A 25176-nucleotide genomic window follows, 5' to 3' on the forward strand; every position below is an offset into this window, starting at 1 on the left:
GCGCGCAGCCCCTATTGGCTCCCTCCGTGCGGCGGGGAGGAGGAGCCGCGGCCGGTAGAGAAGGAGCCAATGAGAGATGGGCAGCAGCGAAATGCCGCGCTCGCATTGGCCGGCAGTGCGTGGGTTGTACCACTGCCCCGGGGGTGGCAAGGGAGCATTACCCCCCGCGGCCGCCGCGGGTAGGTGGGCCCGTGCCCGGGCGCAGCGGGCGCGCAGGGCCGGCCGGCAGCGGCCATGTGGGGCTGTGGCGACCCCGGTGGAGCCGCCGCTGCCGCCACCGTCGTCCTGAGCGGGACCCGCGACTGCTTCCTGCACCTGCCGCCTGCGCTGGCCTCGCTCCTCCGCCTGCAGCAGGTACCGGGGCGGCGCCGCTCGGGGCCCGGGCGCAGGGGCACCTCAGCGGGCAGGGAGGATTACGTGAGCGCACCCCCGCATCCTGTTACCATGGCGATACAGAGCCTCCTCCCCTCCCTCACGACTCAGCCCTCCCCGCCGCCGGGACCCCTCACGGGGAGACATCGGGGAACCCCCCCTTCCTGCGTAGCCCAATATCGTCATCAATTCCTAATAAAACGCGGGAATTTTTCTCGCCCAGCGTGGTCTGGCACAGTGGGCATCTGCGTCTCTATCATCACTCCCTATTTCGTACCAGTTTTCCCCGTAACCCGCTAGCATTAAGCGAATAACGTGCAAATGTTTAATTGGGGTGGGAGAAGAGGTGACAAATCCACGCAGAATCCTCATTGTTGGTGCACACAAATAAAATGAGTCACTACAGAAAGGCAATCCCGTCATGCAGAGCCCTGCTGAAGTCGCGGGGTCAGCTCTGTGGAGTGCACCGTACACTGTAAATAACATTTCACACGTGGAAACGGGAGGAGAGCCGCTGTGTGCCTCTTGTGCCATGAACACAGAGCTGAATGCCAGCAGAACAGGGTGGAAAATGGCAGGAATGCGCCGAGGAGGATGCGAGCAAAGCCCGGGAGTGCTGGCACAGCCCCCCGGGCCGAGCGGGCCTCCCTCGGCACGGGTAGCCTCCTGTTCTCAAGGCCAAAAAGGGCATTTCACAACAGGAAAACAACAGAGGCGTGTAAAAACCTGCTCGTTCACCTTTGGGGTGGAAGTAGGAAGTTGGTGAAATTGGAAGAAGTGTAGTATTATATGTGAGTTAAATTTCAGCTGCAGTTTCTGAGTGTTTTACAGATCTGATGTCAAGGGAGAGGAGAATGGAGTGCACTTGCTTTGAAGTCTTGTAATGTCATTGTGTTCGTTATGGTGGACTCCTGCTTTTGTTCAACCTGAGCTGCTAAATGCAAAGATTGAGTCTCAGAATACTGGATAGAAATAGCATCTTAAATACATCTCATGAATAAAAATGTTTAAAAGGGGATAAATGGAATCAAAAGGTGAATCTAATTGCAGAAGATACTAGATAAGTTCTTCAGTTTGACATCAGAATACCTGGGCAGTTCTGAAACAGATTGATAAAATCATTTTGGTCTGAGTTAATGTGATTTTTAACTTATTCTAAATATATGGTGCACTCTTGGAGACCATGTAAATGCTATAATTTTTGTGAAATCAAAGTGTACGTTTATTTATTTTCCTTATTTGGGAAATACAAACATGCAGTTACACATTTCTGTAAAATATTTTTTGATACGACATCATGCAGAAGAAAGAAAAAATAATTAATTTTCTTACTTTAAAATAGTCCCTGAAAATGGAAAGCTGTTTAAGAAATGAAACCAGCACTCACTTCTGTGTTGGGAGTTGTGCAAACAAGGTGTAAAATCCAGATAATATCTTTAATTCCTTTGATCTCTCTAATCAAATACGGTTTAGATTGTCTAATAGTCATCTCACTTAGCTGGTTTTGTATCAATTTGTTTTCTTTCTCTGAAACTCACAGGGCCAAGCTGTGAAAGTATCCTGTGGTCATCAGCCAGTATTTTTGAGCTGGATGGAAACCAGGCATCGAGGTTATCAGAGTGAAAATATTGCAGAGATTAACAGACATTTGGCAGAGAAACTTGGCATCACAGATGGAGAACAGGTTTGAAATGCCACCTTTAACAGCTCGTCAATGACATTGATTTTAAGAAAATACACTTTTAAGCAATTGAAAAATTTGGAATGGGAATATTTGGTTAGGAGTTCCTGTTGTTTCAAAGTAGCTATTGACTTTCTGCATATTCTTGTTTAACTTACTTGGGGTTTAAATTTTCATCCCTTTTTCACCCCTTCACCATATATCCCTTTCTCTTTGAATATTTATATTCACCTCTTATGGATATCTGTTTGTCTATCTATCTACTCTTTGTGCATTTACCTCTTACTCTTGAACCCTCTGTTAAACTTCTCATAAATGACTGTTTCATTGAGCAGAAGTTAGAGATACCCAAGAGTCAGACAGAGTTTTCTGACATGGGACTACTAAAATCTCAAAATCAAAGGATTTGTTTTCTATTACTAGGTAGACATTTAACCAAACAAGAATAAAAAAGTACTGCTTTACACAGTGTCATTGTGTAGTATATTCATATTTGCCTATTCTCTTATATACAGAATTTTGTTCAACATCATAGAAGACATCAAAGAGTATGACTCAGAGCAGTGTATTATGTTTACTTTTTAAACATATTTTCCTCTAGAAATTATGTGTCTGTTTGCAGAAATTTCCAATTTAGTAGTTGAGCAGCCAGGCATGTACCTTTTTTACTTATAGAAACTAATAGCCTTCAACAGGAAAACAATTGACAAAGGAAACCTAAGAAAACCTCACTCAGGAGTTGCTGGGGATAACCATCTGTACAATCAAATAAATGCATTATTAATTCATTTCACCATTGTTTTGGATTCAGGAGTTACATGTTTGCTGTATGATCTTCTTTTTGCTGTGCTGGGGAAAAGATATTCCTCTCAATTATTGCTTGAAACTAAGGACATAGAGAATTTCAAAACTGATTGTTACTTTTGTAAAAGGTGACCTAACGTAGTTCTCTCAGAGGACAGGTAACTAGTTTTATCTCAGGAAAAAAATTAGTGACGTTTCTTTGAAAATTAATTGCAAGATGTTGTTTGCAAATTGTTTGTGGTTTTGGTTTGTTTTTTGTCAAATGAAACCTTTGCCAAAAATTGACTTTTGAAGTCTGTATTTAATGTATTCTGAAAGACCTAAACCACAACATCTTTTACCATTCCTCCTGATTCACATGATATTAAAACTGTTCTGTGGAGGTGGGGCTGCTTCCTATGAAACCATTCATTAAGGAGCTGGGCTTGCTTTTCTATTGTACTTTTTTCCTTATTTTTCAGCTGGTTCTAAATTTATGCACCATTGAATCAATTTTTCAGCTTTCTAAAATCCTGGGGACTTAAAAATAAAGATTTGAAAATGGAAAGATGGTGATGTGATCAAGGTGTATTAAAAATGGATTATTTGTTACCACCTGATAAGCTTCTAATTCTTTTAATATTCACTGCTTATTGACATCCCTGAGCCTAATGGGATCCATTTCCCATCCATTGAGCATTCGTCTGCTTATGAATTACCTAGTGTCATTAGGATGGTTTGTGTTCCAAGTTGTGAAAACATACAATGAAGGTGATGTCAATTTTCTAGTTGAAATAAAGATGGAGCTTTTATATAAAAAATAAGGAGTTAAATATTTTGGTGTTACTTTTGCCAGGTGTTTCTTGAACCTTGTTCCCATGTCTCCTCCTGTCAGCAAGTAGAAGTGGAACCACTCACAGCAGATGATTGGGAAATTCTGGTAATAAAACCCCTTCATTGTTCATGTTCTTGTCTTACAGATGACAGAGATTCTGGTTCAAGCAGTTTTTTTGCACAGTGCCCCATTCCTTTCAGCCTCTAAGGAAATATTAAATGTGATGGAGTTTAGTTGTATTTTATATTTCAAATCATGTATTAGAAAGAGACATACTTTTTTCCTTCAAACAAATGTTAAAACGGTATGCAATATTTAATTTATAATGGTATCACATTTCCCCAGGAACTGCATGCTTCCTCCCTGGAAAGACATCTTCTTGACCAGATTCGAGTGGTGTTTCCAGGAGCCATCTTTCCTGTCTGGGTTGAGCAGCACACCCATGTTTACATCAGAATCGGTAAGCAGCGTGAGCTCAAGGCTCTCGGGGCACCTCCAGTGAGCTGTGTTGCAGGGGTAGGTGCATTCATTGGCATCTTTTGCTCATACTTAGGTACACTTGTGCCAGCAGCCCCATATGGGAGATTAGAGCCATGCACGGAGCTTCTGGTGTGCCCCAAAACACACGGTCCTGAGGAGAGTATCACCAGCACACTTGCCACAGAAAGTGACATCTTGCTCCAAAATTTTGTGAAAAATAACATGGAACAAGAAGAAACATTGAAAGATCCTTTTGCCAAACAACCTTACTTAAAGCCTGGAGTCCTTGAACAGAGTAAGACTGATGCAAACGTGACGTTTGGCTCAAATGTTCTCCCAAATATATGGAATTTCATTGGGAACATTTTCTCCAATGCATCTGAACAGAAACAAAAGACTTCATGTGATAACTGTGAAATGAGCATCTTCAAAGACAAGCTGCTGAACTCAGTTCACATGGATTCCATTTTTAGAGTGTGTCAGTCCCAGCCTCCCAGCGTGCAGAATGTATCCACCACTCATGAATTTCTGAAAAGCAATGCTGTTCACGTTTTTCCATGGAATTTAGAATATATTGATTTGGATCCAAATCCTGTAGTATCTTACGGGAAAATTAATGAGCTGGTTTCCCCAAGACAGCGTCATCAAGAAGCAAAACAAAATCTACCCCTTGAAAAGCAAAATAATTTGACTAGTACAGAAGACAAAAACCCTTCTAATTCTAATAGCGGTCAAGCATCCAGTGAGGGATCTGTTGTTCAAATCGTTTGGAATGGATTTGAAGACCTAAAGAGTGTCATAGAATATGGCCATGATGGGGGAGCCCTGCATGTTGGAAGAGTTTGGGTCAGTTTGAGCACACCATATTTTGGGCTTTTTATTTTATAGTATTTTCTATGGGATAGTTGTGAACTGGCTACTTAACGTGCAGTTTTGGGCTGTAGACTTTGTGTTAATCTCTTGAGTTTACTAGAACCAAATACTGTTTGCTAGAGCTGTGCTTTGTACTCATTCTGGACTACATGACTCACCATCATCCTCCAAGATGTACAGTGTGCTCTGGGTTTCTGCACACTTAGCATTTTTACACCAAATGAAGAAATGCTTCAGTATTTTTGAAGGGAATATATGCTTTCTTCACAATCTGTGGGTAGCCATTGTATTACCGAGAAAGTGAAAGTACCTATTCACAAACATTCAGTGCTGCATTTTAAGACTCTTCATCTCTTAACTCTTTGAAATATGCCTTGACCTAGGGGTCATCAAATGGGATGGCGTGTCCTAGTGCTACATAATGTTTGTGAGTCCTTTTAAGCACTCTTTAAAATACATCTTGAAAATTAATATCCAATAACCAGCTTGTTTAATTTAAACTGTTATAGTTTTCATATGCCATTTTGCCAGGTGGCACAAGTCCTGGTGTGGAGATGCTGATGTTTCAGCTTGTTCTGATAGAACTACTGCCTGATTATGTTCTTTCTTTCCTGGAAGCACATGTGGGACCAACAAAAACAAACAAAATGTGCTCCAAATCACCATTTGACTAGTTTGACATAACACAGTTCTCACCATTCACTCACTGCTGTGTTAAGAATGAGGACAAGAGCCTGCAGTGGTCTTTGCTATGAAATCTTTTGACAGACGTAACAATTTTCCAAATGCCAGCAATCATAAAGTCTTTCACAGTTAAGAAATATTTATGACATGTTTTCAAATTGGTGTAAGTTTTAAAATAACAGATTGAAGAGGAGTTTCCTTAAAAAGGCAAACTGACTAGTATAATTTAGGGAGGAATTTTCTGTCCCTCTGCTGCAGGGGTGCTTAGGTTTGGTCTTTGTAATGGTCTGTGTATATTTACCTACCCATGTAAAATTAATTTTAATCAGCAAATGAAATTAAATTGCTGTTTTTCTCCTATACTAAGAGCATTCTTGCAATGTTCTAAGAATTTCTTCTACTTCTTTTTTGAGCTTTTGAGTTTATTAAGTTAGTAGAAGGTCAGCTGTGTTGAGCACTTTCACAAATAAGATAACAGGTAACTAGAAGTGTGCATGTAAGAGTAAGATTTGGATACCACTGTCAATGTTATAAATTCCTTCTTAGTTCTCTTGAGGTTCCATTAATGAAGAAATTGATGTAGTATTATATATACAATGTTATAACTAGTTTACTTTCTAATGCTTTTTTTTTTGCTTTTATTTTAAATTTTTCAGATTGCAGATGGTCTGAGAAAAAAACTCCATATCGAAATACATTCAACAGTCCGAATTAAGTCAGTTGAATCTATTCCTAAAATTCCTGTATCTCTTACACTGCAACCCAAACAGAACTTAGTGAGTTGATATTACTGGTCACATACTTGTTCATATATTGGGAAACTGATAATGTTGCTCTGATCAGACTGGGGACGGGGAGGGGGTGGAAAGGAGGGCATTGGGTTTATTTGTTTTAATTTGTTAGATGATGATCTGGAAGTTGTCTATAGAAATAATTCCAAAGGATTTTTTTGGGGGGGTATAATTTCTTGTTTTTTCTTTTACTGTGTAAATTTAAGTTAATAGGTGGCTATGATCTACTTAAACAGAGCTTACCTAGCATTTTTATTTTAATCAATGTACTGTAAACCTGAAGCTGTTAAATTTTGGGTTGCTCTTGGTAGATAACTCCAGATAGTTACACTGCTAATTGGAGGAACTATTAAAGGAATTTAAAGGAACTGGTAGATATCACAGAGAATAGAGAAAACTGAACTGCTGAATTTTGACTTGTTGTTTTCCCGAAGCTATTAAAGGATATAGCACTTTCAGTTCATAAAACATTTAAAATCATAGGGTTTTCCATGATGAGTTTCTGATACCTTTCTTATTAAAAAGGATATTGACATGAAGGAGACATGGCACTTGTCAGGAAAATACACACTTTTTGTTAACTTAGGTCTCAAGTATAAAAAATCACTGTCACAATAGCAACAATAATAATAGTTTTGCATCAGACCTTCATTTGAAGTACATTAATATGGGTTCAAACACAGCAAAATTAAGTGTATGCCTTTAAACCTGTAAAAGAAACACTAAAAAGTAAAAGAGTCATAGAGTTAAGGAGTAAATATCCGGTTTAAGCCTTCCAGGAGAAGACATGCCTAAATTTTTCCAACATGGAATGCCCAGGCAATTGTAGTGAAAGTATCATAATTTGTATGTGCTGCTTAGTCTTTTGCTTTCTTCTTTCTTTTCCTAGTGATTAATATTTAAATTTTTAAGTTATATTATTGAATCCCTCAGTTTCCAATAAGGTAGACATATTCTGAGTGAGCATCTGTGACAGCAGGAACATACTTAGTACCAGTTCTCATAGTCCATCCAATGTGTCTCTGGAATTACATATTTCTTCCTAACTTTTGACACTGGCCTGGTTATTTCCCATGTTACTTCCCCTCAAAGCTTTAAATGCAGCACTTGCCATAATGGCAAGGCTTAGGCAGGTTTGTTCTTCATCCCCAATATTCTAACTTGGTTTCTTACCTACAGAAGAACTGCATTTTTTTTATATTGGAGATAAAAGGATTATTATTATGATCCTTGTGGATCCCTTCCAATTCAGAAAATTCTGTGATAGTCTGACATTTATCTGCTAAAATATTAAAAAAAGTAGTTATGTGTGCTCTTGTATATTTTAAATACAGATTTCTCCTTTTCCTTTCTAATTCAGTTAAATTTTTTTTAAGTTCTTGGGAAAAAAAACCAGACAAATGTAGAAAGAATTGTTACAGTAACTCTCATTGATTCCCCCTTTTCTACATGGGCATTATGCATCTGTGATTAGAGATATGGGATCTGGACTCAATTACTTCTTTTATTCCAATTATTTAGGTGATCTGGGATAAGTTGATTGGTCTTTGCCAATCATGTTGAAGGTTGTTGGTGATGCACCTGAGCTGGATAAGCAAGCCCAGGGTTCTTTTTACAGAGAAAGGGTATATGAGAAAGAGGGGGGTGTAGTGAGCACCTGAGATAAGTCTCACGTCAATATCAGTGCATATATTCAAACCCAGGGTCTGAGCAGTGCCCTTGGATCTGGGAAGGCAGATAAGTAAAACAAAAATAGAAGTTTTTTGTCACCCTCATATCAGTGTTCTGAGGGAAAAATCTTTAGAGGTGGTCTGGTACTGTGGCCATAGGAGGGGCTGCACAGATGTTTTCCCTAGAGCAGCTGACAGAAATGGTGTTTGTTGGAAAAATGCTGTTTCTGCCATAAGAGAAACAAATGCCTCATGCATCGGAAGAAAACATTTTTACTTATGAACACCTAGTTTTGTTTTATTTACCTTCTTCCTTTTTCCTATTTAGCATAAAGATATACATGAAGATGATGTTAAATGTGCATTCAGTTCTTGGCTGCAGGATTCCACTACTGATGATCACCCATGGATAATGACAAGCACAGACTGTGTACATCTGTCTGTTAAAGAAGGCAAGGATAGTACTGTCCTGTCTACTGTGGAATTGACTTGGCCAGTGTGCCCGTTAATTTCTGTGTACACCTTGTAACGTAACTGATACCTCTTCACACTGCAAGTGTAAGCTTGAGATAACCCTTAATAATGATTAACCTTTTTTAGTCTTTCATTTTGGATTATATTGTAGCAATATTTTAATGTCTTGTCTTGTGAGGAACAAAAACTGAATTTATTTGAATTTTTAATAGTTGTTCATTGTGCTTTTACAGGAATAGAGGAGTTTGTCCTTAGTGCAGCACATCCCGTGCACATTGAAGAAAATAAGTCTGAGGATATTTTTATACTGAGTCCCAGTTTGCTGCAAAAGACAAATATACAAGTAAATATCACATAGTATCAGGTATCAAGTAATTTAAATTGCTATACTTGTTTAAAATTTATTGCATTTTGTATATATTTCAGTTTTGCTTTTAAAGTAAATAATGTCGGTCTATTCATAAAGTTATATCTGCCTCCTCTATGTCATTTTGTAGCTTGAGGGCCTGCTGAAATTCCAGGCATGCCATGCTTGTCACTGAGTGTCATAGAGTTTGCACATCAAACTCTCAGAAAAATCAGTTAGAAAAGAGGAGAGTCAGTACTGTCCAAGTTTGAACATCCTTACACTTACTTGTATATGTACCATCCTTATACATACATCACACTTACTTGTATATGTACCATCCTTATACATACATCCTTATGTTCTCTCCCTACCACACTCACCCTGCATTTTCTATGACATAGTTTGTGTGCCTTCTGTTTCTTCCATATTTCATTTCTCAGGAGAATAAATATTTCTATTTAATATGAGAATTACTGCTTCCGTTGGTAATTCCAGTTGATCCATGGCCCATTTCTTCAGGGTTATGGTTATAGGAGTGAGATAATGTTTTCTTCATTTTTAAACATACAGTGAATTTTAGTGGAGAATTAAAGGTGTTTCTTGGCTGTTTAGAATAGAACTTGCCTGCAAAATTTAGAATTGCTGTTAAAAAATAATAAAATGAGCTTTCTTTTACTAGTACTAAACTGTATGAAGGCTTCTAGAAATTGTTCAAGTGACTGAATCTAAGATGAAACAGCAAAATGCATTTCTCAATAGCTGTGTCAACACCTCCTACTAACCCGTTCTTACCTGTGAACCCCTGCAACCGCTGTTTGCCTGCCCAGCTTGCCATACTAGCTCCCTGGTGAACAAGATGGAAAAATTCATGCCAGGTGTTTTGTCAAGTTACTTTTCACCCAGTCAGATTCCTGATCAGTTTCAGTATTCTGCCTCGTGAGCTCTCCTGCCAGCAGGACAGGGGGAGAGCTGCAGGTAAGGGGAGAGATAGTGGGCTGCACAGTCTGTTATGAACAGCACTTGGTCCAAACATTATTAAATTACTGTCAGCACTAGATTGTATTTTGAAAGTAGTTGTATCTCTTCCATTTCAACAATGCACCTTTCTTTCTAGCACAGCAAAGCATACATGCAGTGTTGTCTTTGCACAAGACCAGAAGTGGCTGGTCACTCCATAGCCTTCTTCTATGGTTATATTTCATCTAAAGTCCTAACTCTCCTTTGTTGTAGGTTGTTTTACATCCTCTAAGTAGAAAAGCTGATGATGACAACCAGCCACCTATGCCTGATAGAGACAAGACCCTTCCATACCACAAACTAAGTGATTTAGGGTGAGATACTTTTGTAGGAAGAAACATGGGAAGGAATGGGAATGAGAATTAGAAAAAAATAACATTGGTGAAAATGCAGACTTTTTGGAAACTATGCCAGATCTAAGCAAAACTCTGCATCTTTTGGCTTGTGTCAGTTTTTGCTGTTCTAAGTAATATGAACAGACTTCTACATAACAGCAAGGGACAGTGGGGTGGTTTTAGCTGGGTGCTCAAATCTACAAAATTTATAAGCTGCAGTCTGCCAGTGCATGCCCACCAGTAACTTCCACCTGTTTACTTGTTCAGCTACATTTAATAGTAAGGATCTCAAAGAACTCTAGCTCCTAAAAGTTTTGTTGCAATCATCAGCTGAGGAGAGAAATGCAGAGTGCTGTGGTCATAAGTACAAGGGAAAACAGCAGTACTGTGTAGCAAATGTGAAGGGATGGGGCAGAGGAGACATGAGAGGCTTGGAGTGTTGTGATAGCGTACCGTCAGTGCTGGGAAAGGCAACTGAGAATACAGTCTGTCAGCATTCTAACTCCCCCATAGTGCAGGCTTTTACTGCCTACAGAGTGTGCACTGATGCTGCCCTAGGCCATTTAATGTTTCCTTTCCCCTACAGAGGATTGGACAAATTAGGAACATCTTTATTTGAACACATAAGCCACAGTCTTCTGGGGCGTCCTTTATCTCAAAAGCTGGCTGCTAATGCTGTGGGACTGCGAAGTGGAGGGGTGCTTCTCACAGGAGGAAAGGTACTCACTTCTGCTTTCACCTGCAAACCCTTGCACATTGTTTTCCATGGTTGCAAACTGGTTGACATTAGTTTTCTTTGATACTTTGCACTGAAGATACTTTGTTCTGAAGAATAAAGAGCAAGCTGAAAAAAAGAGCAGTTAACTGAACGGAGATAATTCAGCAAAACATTATCACACACACATACAAACTGTGTATGTATATCTATATCTATATCTATCTATCTATATATATATATATATATATATATATATGCACACACACACACGTTTTGAAGATGGCTACCAATGCAATTTCTGTGTTTATATTATGATAAGCACCTCTTGTTCTTGAAGTATTTGTAGGAAAATAAGCATATATTTTGTGTTCTAACATAAAATGGCAGTGGGGTTGATACTGTTATTTTGCTGTTGCCTCTTACAGTGATCCATTTAATACCATATGCCACTGAACCTAGCAGATGTCTTAACACTGAACTCAGTGGAATCAGAACACTGTACTGGAAGTATCCACTCTGAATTTATCTTTGTTTCACTCTAGGGCTTTGGTCCCTACTAAGTGATACAGAGAGAGAATACATATCTATTTTAATGAGGAATAAACCCAATGTTTGTACAGCTTCCCCAGCTTGTTGACTGGTGCATACTGTGACAAAAACACAGAAACACATTGCCTCTGTCAATTTACTTTAGCTCACATTTATTTTTGTAGGGAAGTGGAAAGTCAACATTAGCAAAGGCAATCTGCAAAGAAGCTTTCACTAGACTGGATGCTCATGTAGAAGTAATTGATTGTAAAGCTTTAAAAGGTATGACAGTAGTTTAATCTCAAATTTTTGCTCTACAATAGAGGCACAGTTATGAAGTTACTATATTTGGTCTGAATAATTTTTTAGCATTTTTGCTGTTTTCACAAGGATGTTTGATGACCCATAATTAGTATCTTCAAGAGTGTGATGAAAATACAGCTACTGTAAGTTTCTTTAACACTTCTGTCAGTTTCTGTCCTGCATACCACCACCAATTCAAACCATGCTTGCCGTGCTAATTTCTTAGTGTTAAAAAAATGGAAGAAGTTGCAAAAATTGAACTGTGTGTTTTTGCAGCTGTGCTAGCTGAAACAAATGTTTTGTTAACAAACCATAAGTATTCAAGGATACCTGTACTCAGTGAAAGGATAACACAGGCACCAAAGAAGGATCAAATGACCATCTGAAACCTGATTTATGGTGGCATATTTACTAACCCAGTGTGTTTGGCAATAGGCATCTAACACTTGTAATTAGAGATGATGAGATGACCCCTCAGGCTTTGTGAGTTCAAAATAATTATTTTACGCAAAGATGGAAGAGCACAAAGGAGGCATTTTTCTGCTCTTGCATTTCACTGGCTTTTCTAAATAGTCTTGCTGTTACAAGGGCAGAAAATAATCAGTTGTTTTCTTACAGAGCCCTTATGTTTCCTCACTATATTCTTTTTGCTTAAATCAGTACTTAAGCTGGAGCTCCTTGCACCAGAGAAAAGGGGATAGATTGATGATGAGCTAGGTCCTTTGCTCTGGAAAATTCTTCCAATTGCAGGATTCTTGCTGATATTTCTCTGGTTTTAACTGTCTGGAAATTAGACTTGTAGGCTTCTATAGTGGTTAGGAAAAGATGATTAATGTCATTTTAGAACATGTGGAACCTTCTAGTACTTTTTTGATTGAAGGTGTGACCTCTCTTCTTTAGTGATTGTTGGTTCTGGTTTAATCTTGATATCTGAATTTATAGATGTGAAGTCAAAATAGACAAAATAAAACATTGTGAGCAAGATGTAGTCACTCTGATTTTTTCCTGATATTTTGTGTCATTCTAATAGTATTTTGTTTTAGGAAAAAGATTAGTAAACATAAGGAAACATGTGGAAGAAGCTTTTTTAGAGGCAGCCTGGAGACAGCCATCCGTTCTTCTGATGGATGATCTTGATCACATTGTCGGAGTGCCTTCTACACCAGAGCATGAGAACAGCCCTGAAACTGTTCAAAGCAATAGACTTGCTTATGGTAAACTGTTCTTCCTTTGTCTAGATAGAACTATAATGCAACTTAGAATTTCTTACCACTTGAGTTGTACTGTCCTACCTGAACAATTCTGTCTGTATCATTATTGCTTCTGGAGCATGTGATGTTCAGGCAGAGACTCACAAATTATGGTATGTAGGCATTTCTTGATCCCTAGCTGAATCAAAATAATGCACTCTGCATCTTGGAATATGTGCATCCACCACTGCTGCTGGTAATGCCTGTTGTCAGTACCACTGCCAGTGCTTGAGGCTTCTCTGTTCTTTTTTTTTATTACTTATACAGCTAAATATGTTGCAATTAATTACAAACTGCAGATGAATCTTTAACTGATAATTTCTGATAAATTGATTTTTTTCCATAATTATAATTACAGTGATACATCAACTTGATACTTACTGATGTTGAGAACCAGCTTATTTTAGATGAGTTCCAACTTCTCTGTCATCCTACTTAGTATACATTGTAGAACTTCTGTTTTGTTTTACAATGTAACAAATCACAAGTGTTAAAAACAAGATGGTCAGTTGTAGTTTGACATCCTGTATATGGTTCCCTTTTATTCCTGAAAGTCCAGGCAATGCTGAGTTGCAAAGTAAATCTAAATAACCAAGATTAATAAAGACATAGCCTTCAATTTCTTAGCTCAGTTTGAGGAAGTTAGAATAGTTTTTACTGAAATACTTCTGAAATTCAGAAAGTGGTACTATAATTTCTTCCTTAAAAAAGTGCTAAGTTGCATGCAGAATTGTTTGGTTTTCTTATTACTTAAAGGTATAATGCATACAACAGTGCTTTAGAGTTTTAAAGGTTTTTCCTTGATGATCTACCTTGCATCCTTAATTGTTTTTTACTTTTATGTAATACCTTCCTCCTGGAGTGCTTTTTTTCTGGGGTTAAGATCTGGAGCTTTTTCCTATAACTTTTTCTTTTTTATTTGCATGGAGGGAGTAATAGCACACAAAAGTAGATGCCATCGGTGACATTAGAAAATCAGCTTTTAAAAAGCACTTCTGATGGCATTTTCTTAATGGAATGTGCTGTCCTAGAGAGAATCACTATACTTTTTTTTTTTCGTTGTTTAAAAATAACTGTAAACATGGGAATGAAAACAATATGTTACAAAGCTGTTATATTTTGTGTGCACTGATGCTGCTCTCTGGGTTACGGTTATTTTTGTTGTTTTTCAATTCACGGAGCAATATCTTCTGTGTTTAGTTTTGAAAGATCTGATGAAAGAAGTTATTGCCATGGGGAGTTTGATTGCATTAATTGCCACGAGTCAGTCTGAACATTCCCTTCATCCTTCCCTGGTTTCAGCACAAGGAACTCATATATTTCAGTGCTTCAAATGCATCCGATCTCCAGATCAGGTAAGTTCAAATAAAAATGGTTAAAATGTTGTTTGCCTTCCCAGCAGCCTCAAATATGATGAAGAAACATCTGGAGAAGTAGTAGGTTACACCTGAAGATCAGAAAAAAATCTGGAAATCTTAAAAGTTCTTTCATGATACTTAAGTACCTCAGAACTTATGTCTGTCATTATAAAGTAAAAAAAAGTAAGAGTAATCCAGTGAAAACTCACAGTTGGCCCCACTCTTCAGTGGTAAGAGAAGGTTGTGTTCAGAGAATGTTTCAGTTCAATATGAAATGAGTCTAACATGCAGCATGAGTTCATCATGAGGTTGTCTAACACAGGTGAGATATGCATGTCTCCTTGTTACCTCTAAGGGGATGCTGAGAGAGCAGCTTTGTGAAACGTGTAAGTCATCAAGTTAGAGAAACGAAATTAAATGTGTGTTTTTTCACAGCTCAATGAAATAAGTATGTCCTTAGAACATGCATTTAAAAAATGTTGTTAAAACTAAATGTTAATTTTATGGGACAGGTTTAGGTTTGTTTCCATATTAATACTATTCCTCTACTTTTGAACATAGTCCAGTTTGAAAAAAAAAGGATAAAGAGAAGAATGAACAGTATTAACTTTCATGCAGGAGAAAGCAGATACTTTGAAACCCACATCCGCTGATGACTCGTTTGTATTTAGCATGAGTTGTTCCTGTCTGTGTGTCTTCAGTCACAGGCCAGCTGTTAAAAGCCACTGAGGAGGGGATGCTGTGTTAGATGCAGTGTAACTTTCTCCCACTTCCTGCAAGTCTGCTTTTATTGTTTTTGATACCAATACGCAATTAAGGATGAGTCAAGATCTCAAAAGATACCATATTATTTGAAGTGTTTTTATCTAGCACAATATATTGCATCTCAAACATATTCTTTGCTCATGGTGACAAAATGAAATATGTTCTTTTTCCTGTGAAACAGAAAAAAATGATGTAAAACAATAGAATCTGGGGAGGGAGGGATGTTTCATTATTAATGTTGAATTTAAAGTAGCTCTGGTGAGGTGAATATTTAGTTGCAAAATGGGTGAAGTGCACCTGAAGCACTAGCATTTGTTTATATTGCTTAGGTTTGGTTATTTAAAGGGTTGGTGTTACGCAGATATTTAAGGAAATTTTAGTAAGTCCTACCTATTTCCTCTTTGAATTCCTGAACTCCATATAAATAGTAAACTCAGTACACACTTGCTGCACAATTCTGTTTTTCAGAAGCAAAGATATGAAATGCTATATTCCATAATAAAGAGGAAACTGAATTCTGATCCAAAGGACTTCTCTGATCTTGACCTCCAGTGTATTGCAAAGGAAACAGAAGGTTTTGTTGCTAGAGATTTTACTATGCTGGTGGATCGTGCCATTCATACCTGTGCTTCTAACCAGAATGCATCAGATAATGGTGGTATGTTGACAACAAAATCTCTTAATTCATAGTCTTACTTCTGTTATCTAGAACTGGTGGAATGATGCAGAAAGAAACCCCCAGGTTTTATATTTTATGCTTAAAGTCTCTTTAATTATTACATATTGTAAGGAGTTTGTTACTTACAGTCTGTTTGTTTGGGGTTTTTTAAGGATTTTTTTTCTTTGTTTTTTTAAAGCAGATTTGAACCTGTCAACTGTGGATTTTCAAAAAGCTCTAAAAGATTTTACTCCATTAGCTCTGAGAAATGTCAACCTTCATAAACCTAAAGACCTTGGCTGGGACAGGATTGGTGGCTTAAAAGATGTGAAGCAAATGCTCAGGGATACCATCATGTTACCTGCAAAGGTACTAAGTTCCTTTAAAAATTAGTTACTTGAATTTTGTACATAATGTTAGTAGGGAAGAATTATTTTTTAAAGTTTGGAGTGTGTTGGGTAGAAAGATGACAGACATGATTTTGTAGATTTCCAATCTTCAGCTGTCTTCAGCTACTGGAAAACACTTTCTTCTTCCCCTTCTCTCTTCCCAATACAAAAGGCAAAGGCTGAGCTTTACTACAAAGCAAGTGCTGCTCTACGGCGTTGGAGTATTGCCATACTCGCTTGCAGGGCTTGTGATTAGGCTCTGTAAAGACAACATTTCCAGCTGGTTTCTGCAGTGCTTTTGCTAGAGGAGTATTTTCTTTCAGATGAATGCCAATCCATCAATTTCACCTTATTTTACTTTGGCCTTTCTGCCTTGCTTAAAACTTGAATGTTGAGATGAGCCGTTGAGCATTGACTCTTCAGAGAAACGGCTGAATTGTATATATAATCATGTCATTCAGTGATGAAAATAGGAATTTAGAGCTACTAGTATGGAGAATATGAAGCTCTAGTTCATCCCTATTCTTTCCTGTTTCCTCTTGGTAGAAAATCCCACTTGTTTGTATTTTAGGTACCTGTTATACCTAGGAACCTAGTTCAGCCCCAGGTAAACTAAAAGCAGTCCAGATAAGCTGTGGGGATAATACTGGGCATATAGTAAATCAGATGCATTCTGTTTAGAGAAAAATCATCAGTAGTCAGTGATGTTATTACAGTACATTACAGAATACTTGCTTATTTTAGAATATATCACATTGGAACTCTTTTCCAGTATCCAGAATTATTTGCCAGCTTGCCCATTCGACAGAGATCAGGAGTTTTGCTGTACGGAGCACCTGGAACAGGAAAAACACTGTTGGCAGGAGTGGTTGCAAGAGAGAGTGGAATGAATTTCATCAGCATCAAGGTAGCAACAGTTTAAGCTTAATTGATTCATTTTATTAACTGAATGCAATAACTTTACATAATACCTGTAACTATGTGCTTGTGAGGGCATAATACTACAGTAAGAAACTCACATTTAAGTGAGTTTCTGGATATCCCTCTGGATATCTGATTCCTGGAACTTCACAGTTTTATTACTGAGATTTTTTTTTGTATATTTATTCATTAGACAGAATTATAAAATTGAATTAGGTGTTCTTAGTTTCTCATTATTTTGTAAAAAGACCCCAGATTTTGATTCCACCAGACAATGAAATTGAGCAATATATTTTAAACATCTTTAAAATACAGTGTAAACATTTGCTTTGAGATAATGTAACACATGTTCTGTTGTGGTACAAAAGTGGAAATTATTACTTTTAAACAAGTTGAAATGCTAGAAAAATTCTTCTGGTTTATCTAGACTCTTTGGCTCTTCTGTTCAGAGATAACATTGTCTTGGTTGCAAGAAAATTCGGTCTAGTACACAAAATATATGCTGATGTTGAATTACACGTTAAAACTAAGGAACATGTCATAAGTATTGTTTTCTGATTATATCTTTTTAGGGACCAGAGCTGCTCAGCAAATACATTGGAGCAAGTGAACAAGCAGTTCGAGACATATTTAACAGGTTTGTTTTGTAAAGATTTGTGATCAGTAAATTTCACTGGTTGAAGCACAAATTAATAATTTTGTTGTCTGAGGAGAGATACGACATCAGATCATAAAGGCATCTGAAATAATCAGTTGTGCTGAACCAGATGGGTGTATCTTGGCAGGTTCAGACTGGCCATCATTGTTAAAGAACTGCCCATTTTGGCTCCAATGGGGAATGTGTTTTTGGAGTTGAACTCTCAGTTCTCTCCAGCTACAGTGCATTGGTTCACATCACAGAAATACATTGGAAAACACACCTGAATTCCTTTCACATGTTTCCAGAAGACAGTACTCCTATTGGTTCACATAATAGAAATATCTTGGAAAACACATCCTGAATTCCTTTCACATGTTTCCAGAAGACAGTACTCCAGTTGACTGTACTCCATGTAGTAACGCACACTCAATACCTATGGTCATATTAAACTTGGTATTGAGGTCCTCAATACCAGTAGTTCATTTTTATAGATCTGCTCTTACTGGCCCTCAGTGCTCCCTAATGCTAACATATCCTACATAGCCTTTGCTTTTCAACTTCCCATGTAGGCAGTCTTTTTGTTAGCTGTCTGTAAGCCGAGAACTCATCTGCAGTGATTGAATTTTAGAGCTTTCATGTATATCAATATGACAGTTGAGCACTTAGAAATGATAACGTGAGTGCTAAGTGTGTCATAAAAATGAGCAGTGATTCTATTGCAGCCCAGTTTTCAGAACCTCCTAAATTTTACAGAAGGCAGATTTTCTGTTCTGTCATTAAATACAACTGTTCTCTGAAGCAAAAAGCAATTACCTTCAGTATTTCTAAGCATTTTTACCTGTAAATGAAGCTTAAACAGAAAAACAAGTATTGCTCATTTTTTTCTCTTTCAGAGCTCAGGCAGCTAAGCCTTGTATTGTTTTCTTTGATGAGTTTGATTCTATTGCTCCTCGCCGAGGTCACGACAGCACAGGAGTCACCGACCGAGTGGTTAACCAGCTGTTGACTCAGTTAGATGGTGTGGAGGGCCTGCAAGGTACCAATTCACCTTTGTGCTCCTTTTCATGCAGAAGTTTAGCAGATGTTAATGGCATTTTTCTGCACTTTTATCCTAAGGCGTTTATGTGCTAGCTGCTACCAGTCGCCCGGATTTGATTGACCCTGCTTTGTTAAGGCCAGGTCGACTGGATAAATGCCTGTACTGTCCACCTCCTGATCAGGTGAGGAGACAAATAATGTCACACAAGAGGCAAGGTAAAATCAGACTAATGGGTTTTATTCTCCTTTTCTTTATATGTAGTGGCATTTCAAACTTGGAAAAAGTGGACTTTATTTCCCAGTTTGTTATATAACAGGATAAATTCACTGCTTTTAATGTCAGTGTGTTCACATAAAACTGGGGAAAGAAAAAGCTGTTTACCAGTTTTCTGGATCCAGTCATCTCCTGTAGATCTAGCTGATTTAAAAAAAAAAATTAAAAAACAGGGAACTAATTTGCAGAAAGAAACTGGATGCAGTGTAGTGTGTATAATGTTCTCTACCTTTCTTTGAAGTATGAATCCAGTGGATTTGCCATTTGCTTAAACCATAGCCAGTCCTTAGAGGTTGTACAGTGTGTCCCTGATTCCCATTTTATGAGAAGACATTAGCACCATTTATTTTCAGATTAGTTCATACACTTAATAAATACCACCACATCAGTTCATTCTGAAACACATGTGATCGTCCTGTGCCGCCTTCTTTTTTTTCTTTTTTCCCCTTTTTTTTTTCCCCCCTTTTTTTTCTATTTTCAAGTTCTGGTTTAGAGTAAGATCATTCAGATAAAAAGAAGCATTTCACTTTCATCATACTTTTCTTTACAAAAGGACATATGAAGAGCAGAGCTCACTTTCATATTTTATGTATTTCATATATAAAATCCCAGATATTGACTCGATATATTAGAGAAATATATTATTAATATATACAGAAATCTCTGTATACTACATTTGGTTAAGGTAGTATCTTTCTAGTATTAGGGCAGTATCTCCTTGAAAATGATCCTTCCTCCCTCAGAGAGGAAGTGGCTGGTGACAGGGCCAAAGCACCATCTAGCAGTCAGGACAAGGAAAATAACAGGTTGCTTTACTGACATTTTTTTTTCCTTTTTTCCAGAATTCACGCTATGAAATCTTAAAAGCTCTCAGTCATTCCCTGTCCTTGGCAAATGATGTGGACTTTCAGGATTTGGCAGCAAAAACGGAACAGTTCACAGGGGCTGACCTAAAAGCTTTATTATACAATGCCCAATTAGAGGCAATCCATACTAATTTAAATTTAGGTTTAACACAGGTAAATAAAACTAATATAAAAGAAGTCTCTCCTGTTTATTTTTATGTTGATATGTTTGAAAGAGTTAATTGTATCACTGGGGCCTTTTAGCAAAATTATGTTTTCTTATATTTTTATACAGAGGATTAACATTTTAAAATGTTTGCAGAAATATACAATAATAATGTAATGAATTGGTTTAAATACTTCTTAAACACAAGGTTGTTCTCATTTAATGATAGGTATTTATTGTTAAATAGATATATGTAAACCCAAATGTGTTCATCACTGTTGTGAGGAACAACTAACAGATTGACAGGAGGGATCCCACACTGAATTTCTTAGGAGCAGATAGCAAATTCAGTTTTGAGATGGCACATTTTAGATGATGGAGGAAATGAGAAATTGGTGGGTTTTGGGGAGTTGTTCCAGCAGATTGGGTTTGACTGAGGTCGGGAGAGAAGTGGCAAGAGGATGGCAATACCTGAAATGGCCAGCTCTGCCTCATCTTCCAGGTACCAGCTAGTACTTGAACTTCCAAAGAACAGGATTCCACTCTTGGTTTGTGCCCCTCATGACAGATCAATGGCAGATTGACTCAATGGCAGATCCTTCCTCTTTTACCCTCTGTTCAGCCACCTCTGTTCACATTTTTAATGCCTGTCCTCTGGTTCTAGCTGGAAAGGAGCAGGCATGGCTTCCACTACTCAGTGGCCAAAGGGAAGGGTTGGGTCAGGGGTGCAAAATGCAGGAGACCCTCTTGAATTCTTTTTGCCCTAGCTGTTACCAAGAAGTTGGGCATCTGAGGATGTGACTCTTAGTATTGAGAGTGATTTCCAGCATGTCTTCCCTAGCACTCCCTTCACTTTTAGCATCAGTAAGTAGTTGATACCTCATGATTATCCATCATAGGAAGAGATTGTTGTCCAAGAGAGTGGTGTCCAGAGTGGTAAGCACACACCCCAGAGAAAGCACAAGGCAGTCCGTTGATGTGCAGGAGAAAAATACTGGAACTTCAGTAGTACATGTAGAATTTACAAATAATATCCATTTGCTTGGTAGAGTGTGCTCAGAAATTTTGGAGTGATAGAGGCCATCAGAGAGGTTTGCAGACACCAGTTTAAAGCAGCAATTCTGATTTCCACGTCAGCATTTAAAGTGCATTGGCTAGAGACTGAAAACAAGTACAGCAGTTAGGCACTATAAGAGTAGACTCCCTTCAGCCTCCTAGAGCATTTTACCCAAGATAATAATTTGCTTGGCTGGTAAAGTTGAGACAGAAGTGGTACAGTTCTACAGCACAACATATGCATGAAGTTTTCCAGTGCTTGCTGTTACTGAGAGTGTGAGGCAGTGGAAACAATAAAACCTTAAAATTACCTCCTGAACTCTATTTTTCTAGGATGAAGACAGAAAGTTCTTAAAGGTATTAGATTTTCTTAGCAAAATATTTAGAAATATTCTCCTAGAGAAAGATTACTACTAGAGTCAAATGTAAATTGATACTCTCATTTGCATTGTGTATCAAATCTTTTCATGTATTTCCAATTGCAATTTGTTATGAGTTAACTCTTGTAATGTTCTGGTTTTTGTTACAGGATTTTGGATCTAGTTCTGATAGTGACTTCAGTCTCTCTTCCATGGTTTTTCTAAACCACAGCAGTGGCTCAGATGATTCAGTGACAGATGGAGAAGCAGTGCTAGAGCACTCTCTTATTTCTTTAGATATGTCTGACTTGCTTCCTGAAGATCCAAGGTCCAACATGTATCGTCTTTATTTTGGAAGCTCTTATGAATCAGAGCTGGGGAATGGAACTCCTTCAGAACTGGTAAATTACTCACTTAATGTTTTGAATTTTCTAAATATTACTAGTTAAGAAGCAGAAAAAAAACCATACCATTTGCCTGGTTCAGTTTATTAATACAATTATGTCTGCTTTGACCTTTTTACTGTGTTCAGGTTATACTTAGTAGTCCACAGTGAGGAAGGGGATGGAAGGACGTGATCTGAGAAAATACAGTATGGACATCTCTGCAACCTTGCAGGAGTTTAAAGTCAAAATCACAAAATACTGCTTAATACCCTGTAATTAAGCAAATTGCATTCATATTAGATTTTACTCTCAGGTCCAATGACTTGTTCCCTTCCAGAGTTCTTCCAAACACTAAAACAGTTCTTGAATTTTTGGTGGTTGGTTTGTTTGTTGTTTTTTCTTTAACTTAGTTTTATTACTGAAGAGTGACAACCCAGCTTTCAAGAATTAAGTTACAGTCTCGAGAATCAATGAACCTTCTTCAGGTTCCCAGTAAAGTGTGCATTAATAGAATAGTCAGCCATGGAATTGTGAAAAAGAACAGAACTAAACCTTAACTTCTGTCATTGTCTTTAAGCAGAATTCCTGATGTTGCATCATGTTGCACATAAAGCAGTGTGTTCTCTGGCCAGTGTGTAGGTAGGGATGTGCAGGTTGTCTGCCCAGCACCTGCACAGTGATCAGCTCATCTCTCTTGGCTAGCAGGTCAGCAGAACAGGGTATGCTGCCTCAAGCTCCTTACAGTGGGCACACGATTTCAGAGTTTGTGTGTGATCTGTGGGAAACTCATTTTCAAAATTAATTTCAATCTGTTGTTGAACTGTTACTACAAGTAGTAATCAAAGTTCTTAGACTCTTGTTTTCAAAACTGTCTTGCATTGATTCTTAAAGCCAAAAATAACTTACTTTGATATTAGAGAAGTAACTACTGACTGCTAAGGTGCTTTGGTATATTTTGTCTTGCATTATAGATTATAGTGTTCAATTAATGTAACTTTAAAGACTTAGTTTTCCTCTGACTGTGAAAATTCTTCAGCAAGGATTCTACAGGTCTTTGATCTCTTGAAGTTGTTAAATTGGAAAGGTGCTTACTTATCAAGTGCACAGGGAATTTGAAGGTGATGAATGTTTAAATTCCAAAGCTAACTACATAAACTCATCCACTGATTTTCCTAAGTAATTAAAGCCATGGACTTAGCAGACTTTTATTCTTTTTTAGATGGGCCATTACAAAAATAGTTACGTATTTTCCAGACATGAAACACTTAATTTTCAAATTTGGCCTTTTGCCCAAACACTTTGGCATATTAACTTAAATCTTTCTGTTCAAAAAATTACATATGTAATATATTTTAAAGAGAAAGTACTCTTTTTCCCAGTGGAGGCAAGCTTATATTGAATTGTAAGCTAATTCCTAATAATGGAGTTGCTCCTTTGGATCCATAACAAGTTAATGTATTTCCTCTTGTGATCAATTTAGAGCTCTTTGTGTTTATCCGGTCCAAACTCCATAACTTACGACTTCACCAGCATCACTCAGAGAGATGTTGCATCCTCACAACCTGCAATGCTTAGAACAGCTTCTCAAGAAGGCTCCCTGGAGAACCAGGAACAGCAAGCAGAGCACCTGAGTACAGAAATCAATGCTAACAAGGCCAATTACAGAAGCAAGAATGGAGTATGGCACTTTTTAAAATTATTATTTAGTCTTAACACTTCTCTGTTGTTTTTCCATACTTCTTGGTGTTTCAGTAAATAATTTCTGCAATAATATTAAATACTGTGTAATGAAAGTAGTGAAGATAAGTGATACTTAATTTGAGGAAAATAAGCCAGATGTTAGCATTCATGTAATTCAACAGTTACTTCTGTTATTTATTCATATGGAGGGGGGAAAGTTGTGACTGTTTTTTTCATTGTCTGTTCATGGCTCTTTTCTAGGAGGACAGCACCCTTAATCAGTCAGTGCTTCCCAAGACCACTATAACTATTACCCAGTCTCATCTGATGAGTGCTCTTCAGGGTATGAGACCATCCATTAGTCAGGATGACTGGAAGCATTTTACTGCACTGTAAGTATTTCTTTTGCAATTTTGAATTCAGTGGAGATGTGGTCTTACCACATTCCTTGTACATCAGAAATACAATAGTTTTAAATAAATGTGGGGACTGGAGCAGATAGTTGATAGCTTTTGACAGCAGTTTTTTTAGAAATACTAAGTTACATAGTGGGAAAGGGAAACTATTTTACCAGTGAATTGTCTTATTCATGTAAGACCTAGAAATAACAGACCAGGACCCCTGATATTATGATGAGAGCTATAACAGTACAAAGAGGCTCTTTAGGTTCTAGGTCTTTCCTGCTTCCACTTAGTAGTAGCTCCTTGTATTTTCAAATGGCTGGAGTTTCACCCTCTGTAGTGGTCTTTGTAGGTGCTGTGTTTGGAAAAGGCAATAATCTGTAGAAGTGTAAACATACTGGAAAAGAGAATGTGTCTCCTTGGACTTGGAGACCAAAAGCTGGCAAAAAACCGAAGGAAGCAGGGCGGAGAGCTCTCTGAGTTAGGTGTGTGGGTGATAACTCCTCCAGGTCCCCAGGTCTGAGGAGACAGGTACTTTTCATTTACATAAACATTTACTTAAACATCTGGAGTTCTCTGGTGCATTGCTATGCATATGAAGAGGCAGACACAAAAATCACATTTCATAAGAATTTGCTAATGTCTTTTTTTTTTGTTTCCAGGTATGATAGTTTTCAGAATCCCAAGAAGAGGAAAGTACAGATTGGCGCAACATTCAGACCAGGACAAAAAATTACTCTAGCTTAGTAATTTGTATTTGCTTGTAATTGCTAAACTGTAACTGGAATTTACAGATGTGATTCAATCAGATTATTTATATTCATCTGGATTTATTAATGCAGCAGTTGGAGATAAGTTTCTTTTAAACTAATACACTGTAAAATTATGTCACATTTTATTTTGAAGAAAATTGTCCTCCTTTAGATTGATATTAAATTTTTTGAGAGAACATTGGTTATGTTCTGTCCACTTGTTTATCATAAACTTTTAGATTTTGTTTTTTATCCATTTACGTGCCACAATCTAACAATGATTTCCTGTCCCTGCTTACTCCCTCACAACAAATAGATTCTGGTCAAAAAGACTGTAATATTAAT

General features: G+C 37.7%; 1 protein-coding gene across 1 annotated transcript; it reads left to right on the forward strand.

Moving 5' to 3' along the window:
- Positions 1–151: 151 nt before the first annotated feature.
- On the forward strand, positions 152–25028 carry PEX1 (peroxisomal biogenesis factor 1). Its single transcript, XM_041408790.1, has 24 exons — positions 152–354; positions 1913–2056; positions 3693–3776; positions 4017–4131; positions 4225–4997; positions 6365–6484; positions 8498–8621; positions 8877–8986; positions 10223–10323; positions 10931–11063; positions 11776–11872; positions 12937–13107; positions 14344–14498; positions 15735–15924; positions 16127–16293; positions 17086–17220; positions 17807–17871; positions 18768–18910; positions 18991–19094; positions 20029–20205; positions 21783–22013; positions 23479–23676; positions 23940–24070; positions 24742–25028. The coding sequence occupies exons 1-24, from the start codon at positions 235–237 to the stop codon at positions 24824–24826; spliced, it is 3873 nt and encodes a 1290-aa protein (XP_041264724.1). The 5' UTR covers positions 152–234; the 3' UTR covers positions 24827–25028.
- The last annotated feature ends 148 nt before the right edge of the window (positions 25029–25176 follow it).

The sequence above is a fragment of the Onychostruthus taczanowskii genome, unplaced genomic scaffold (assembly GCF_017590055.1).
Source record: "Onychostruthus taczanowskii isolate IOZ18803 unplaced genomic scaffold, ASM1759005v1 scaffold3, whole genome shotgun sequence".
In the NCBI taxonomy this organism is placed as follows: Eukaryota; Metazoa; Chordata; class Aves; order Passeriformes; family Passeridae; genus Onychostruthus; species Onychostruthus taczanowskii.

Coding starts and splice junctions, on each gene's coding strand:
- PEX1 (XM_041408790.1), top strand. CDS start 235: ATGTGGGGCTGTGGCGACCCCGGTGGAGCCGCCGCTGCCGCCACCGTC. Junction 13,108..14,343: donor AAGCAATAGACTTGCTTATG/GTAAACTGTTCT, acceptor TTCTGTGTTTAG/TTTTGAAAGATCTGATGAAA. Junction 24,071..24,741: donor TGGAAGCATTTTACTGCACT/GTAAGTATTTCT, acceptor TTTTGTTTCCAG/GTATGATAGTTTTCAGAATC.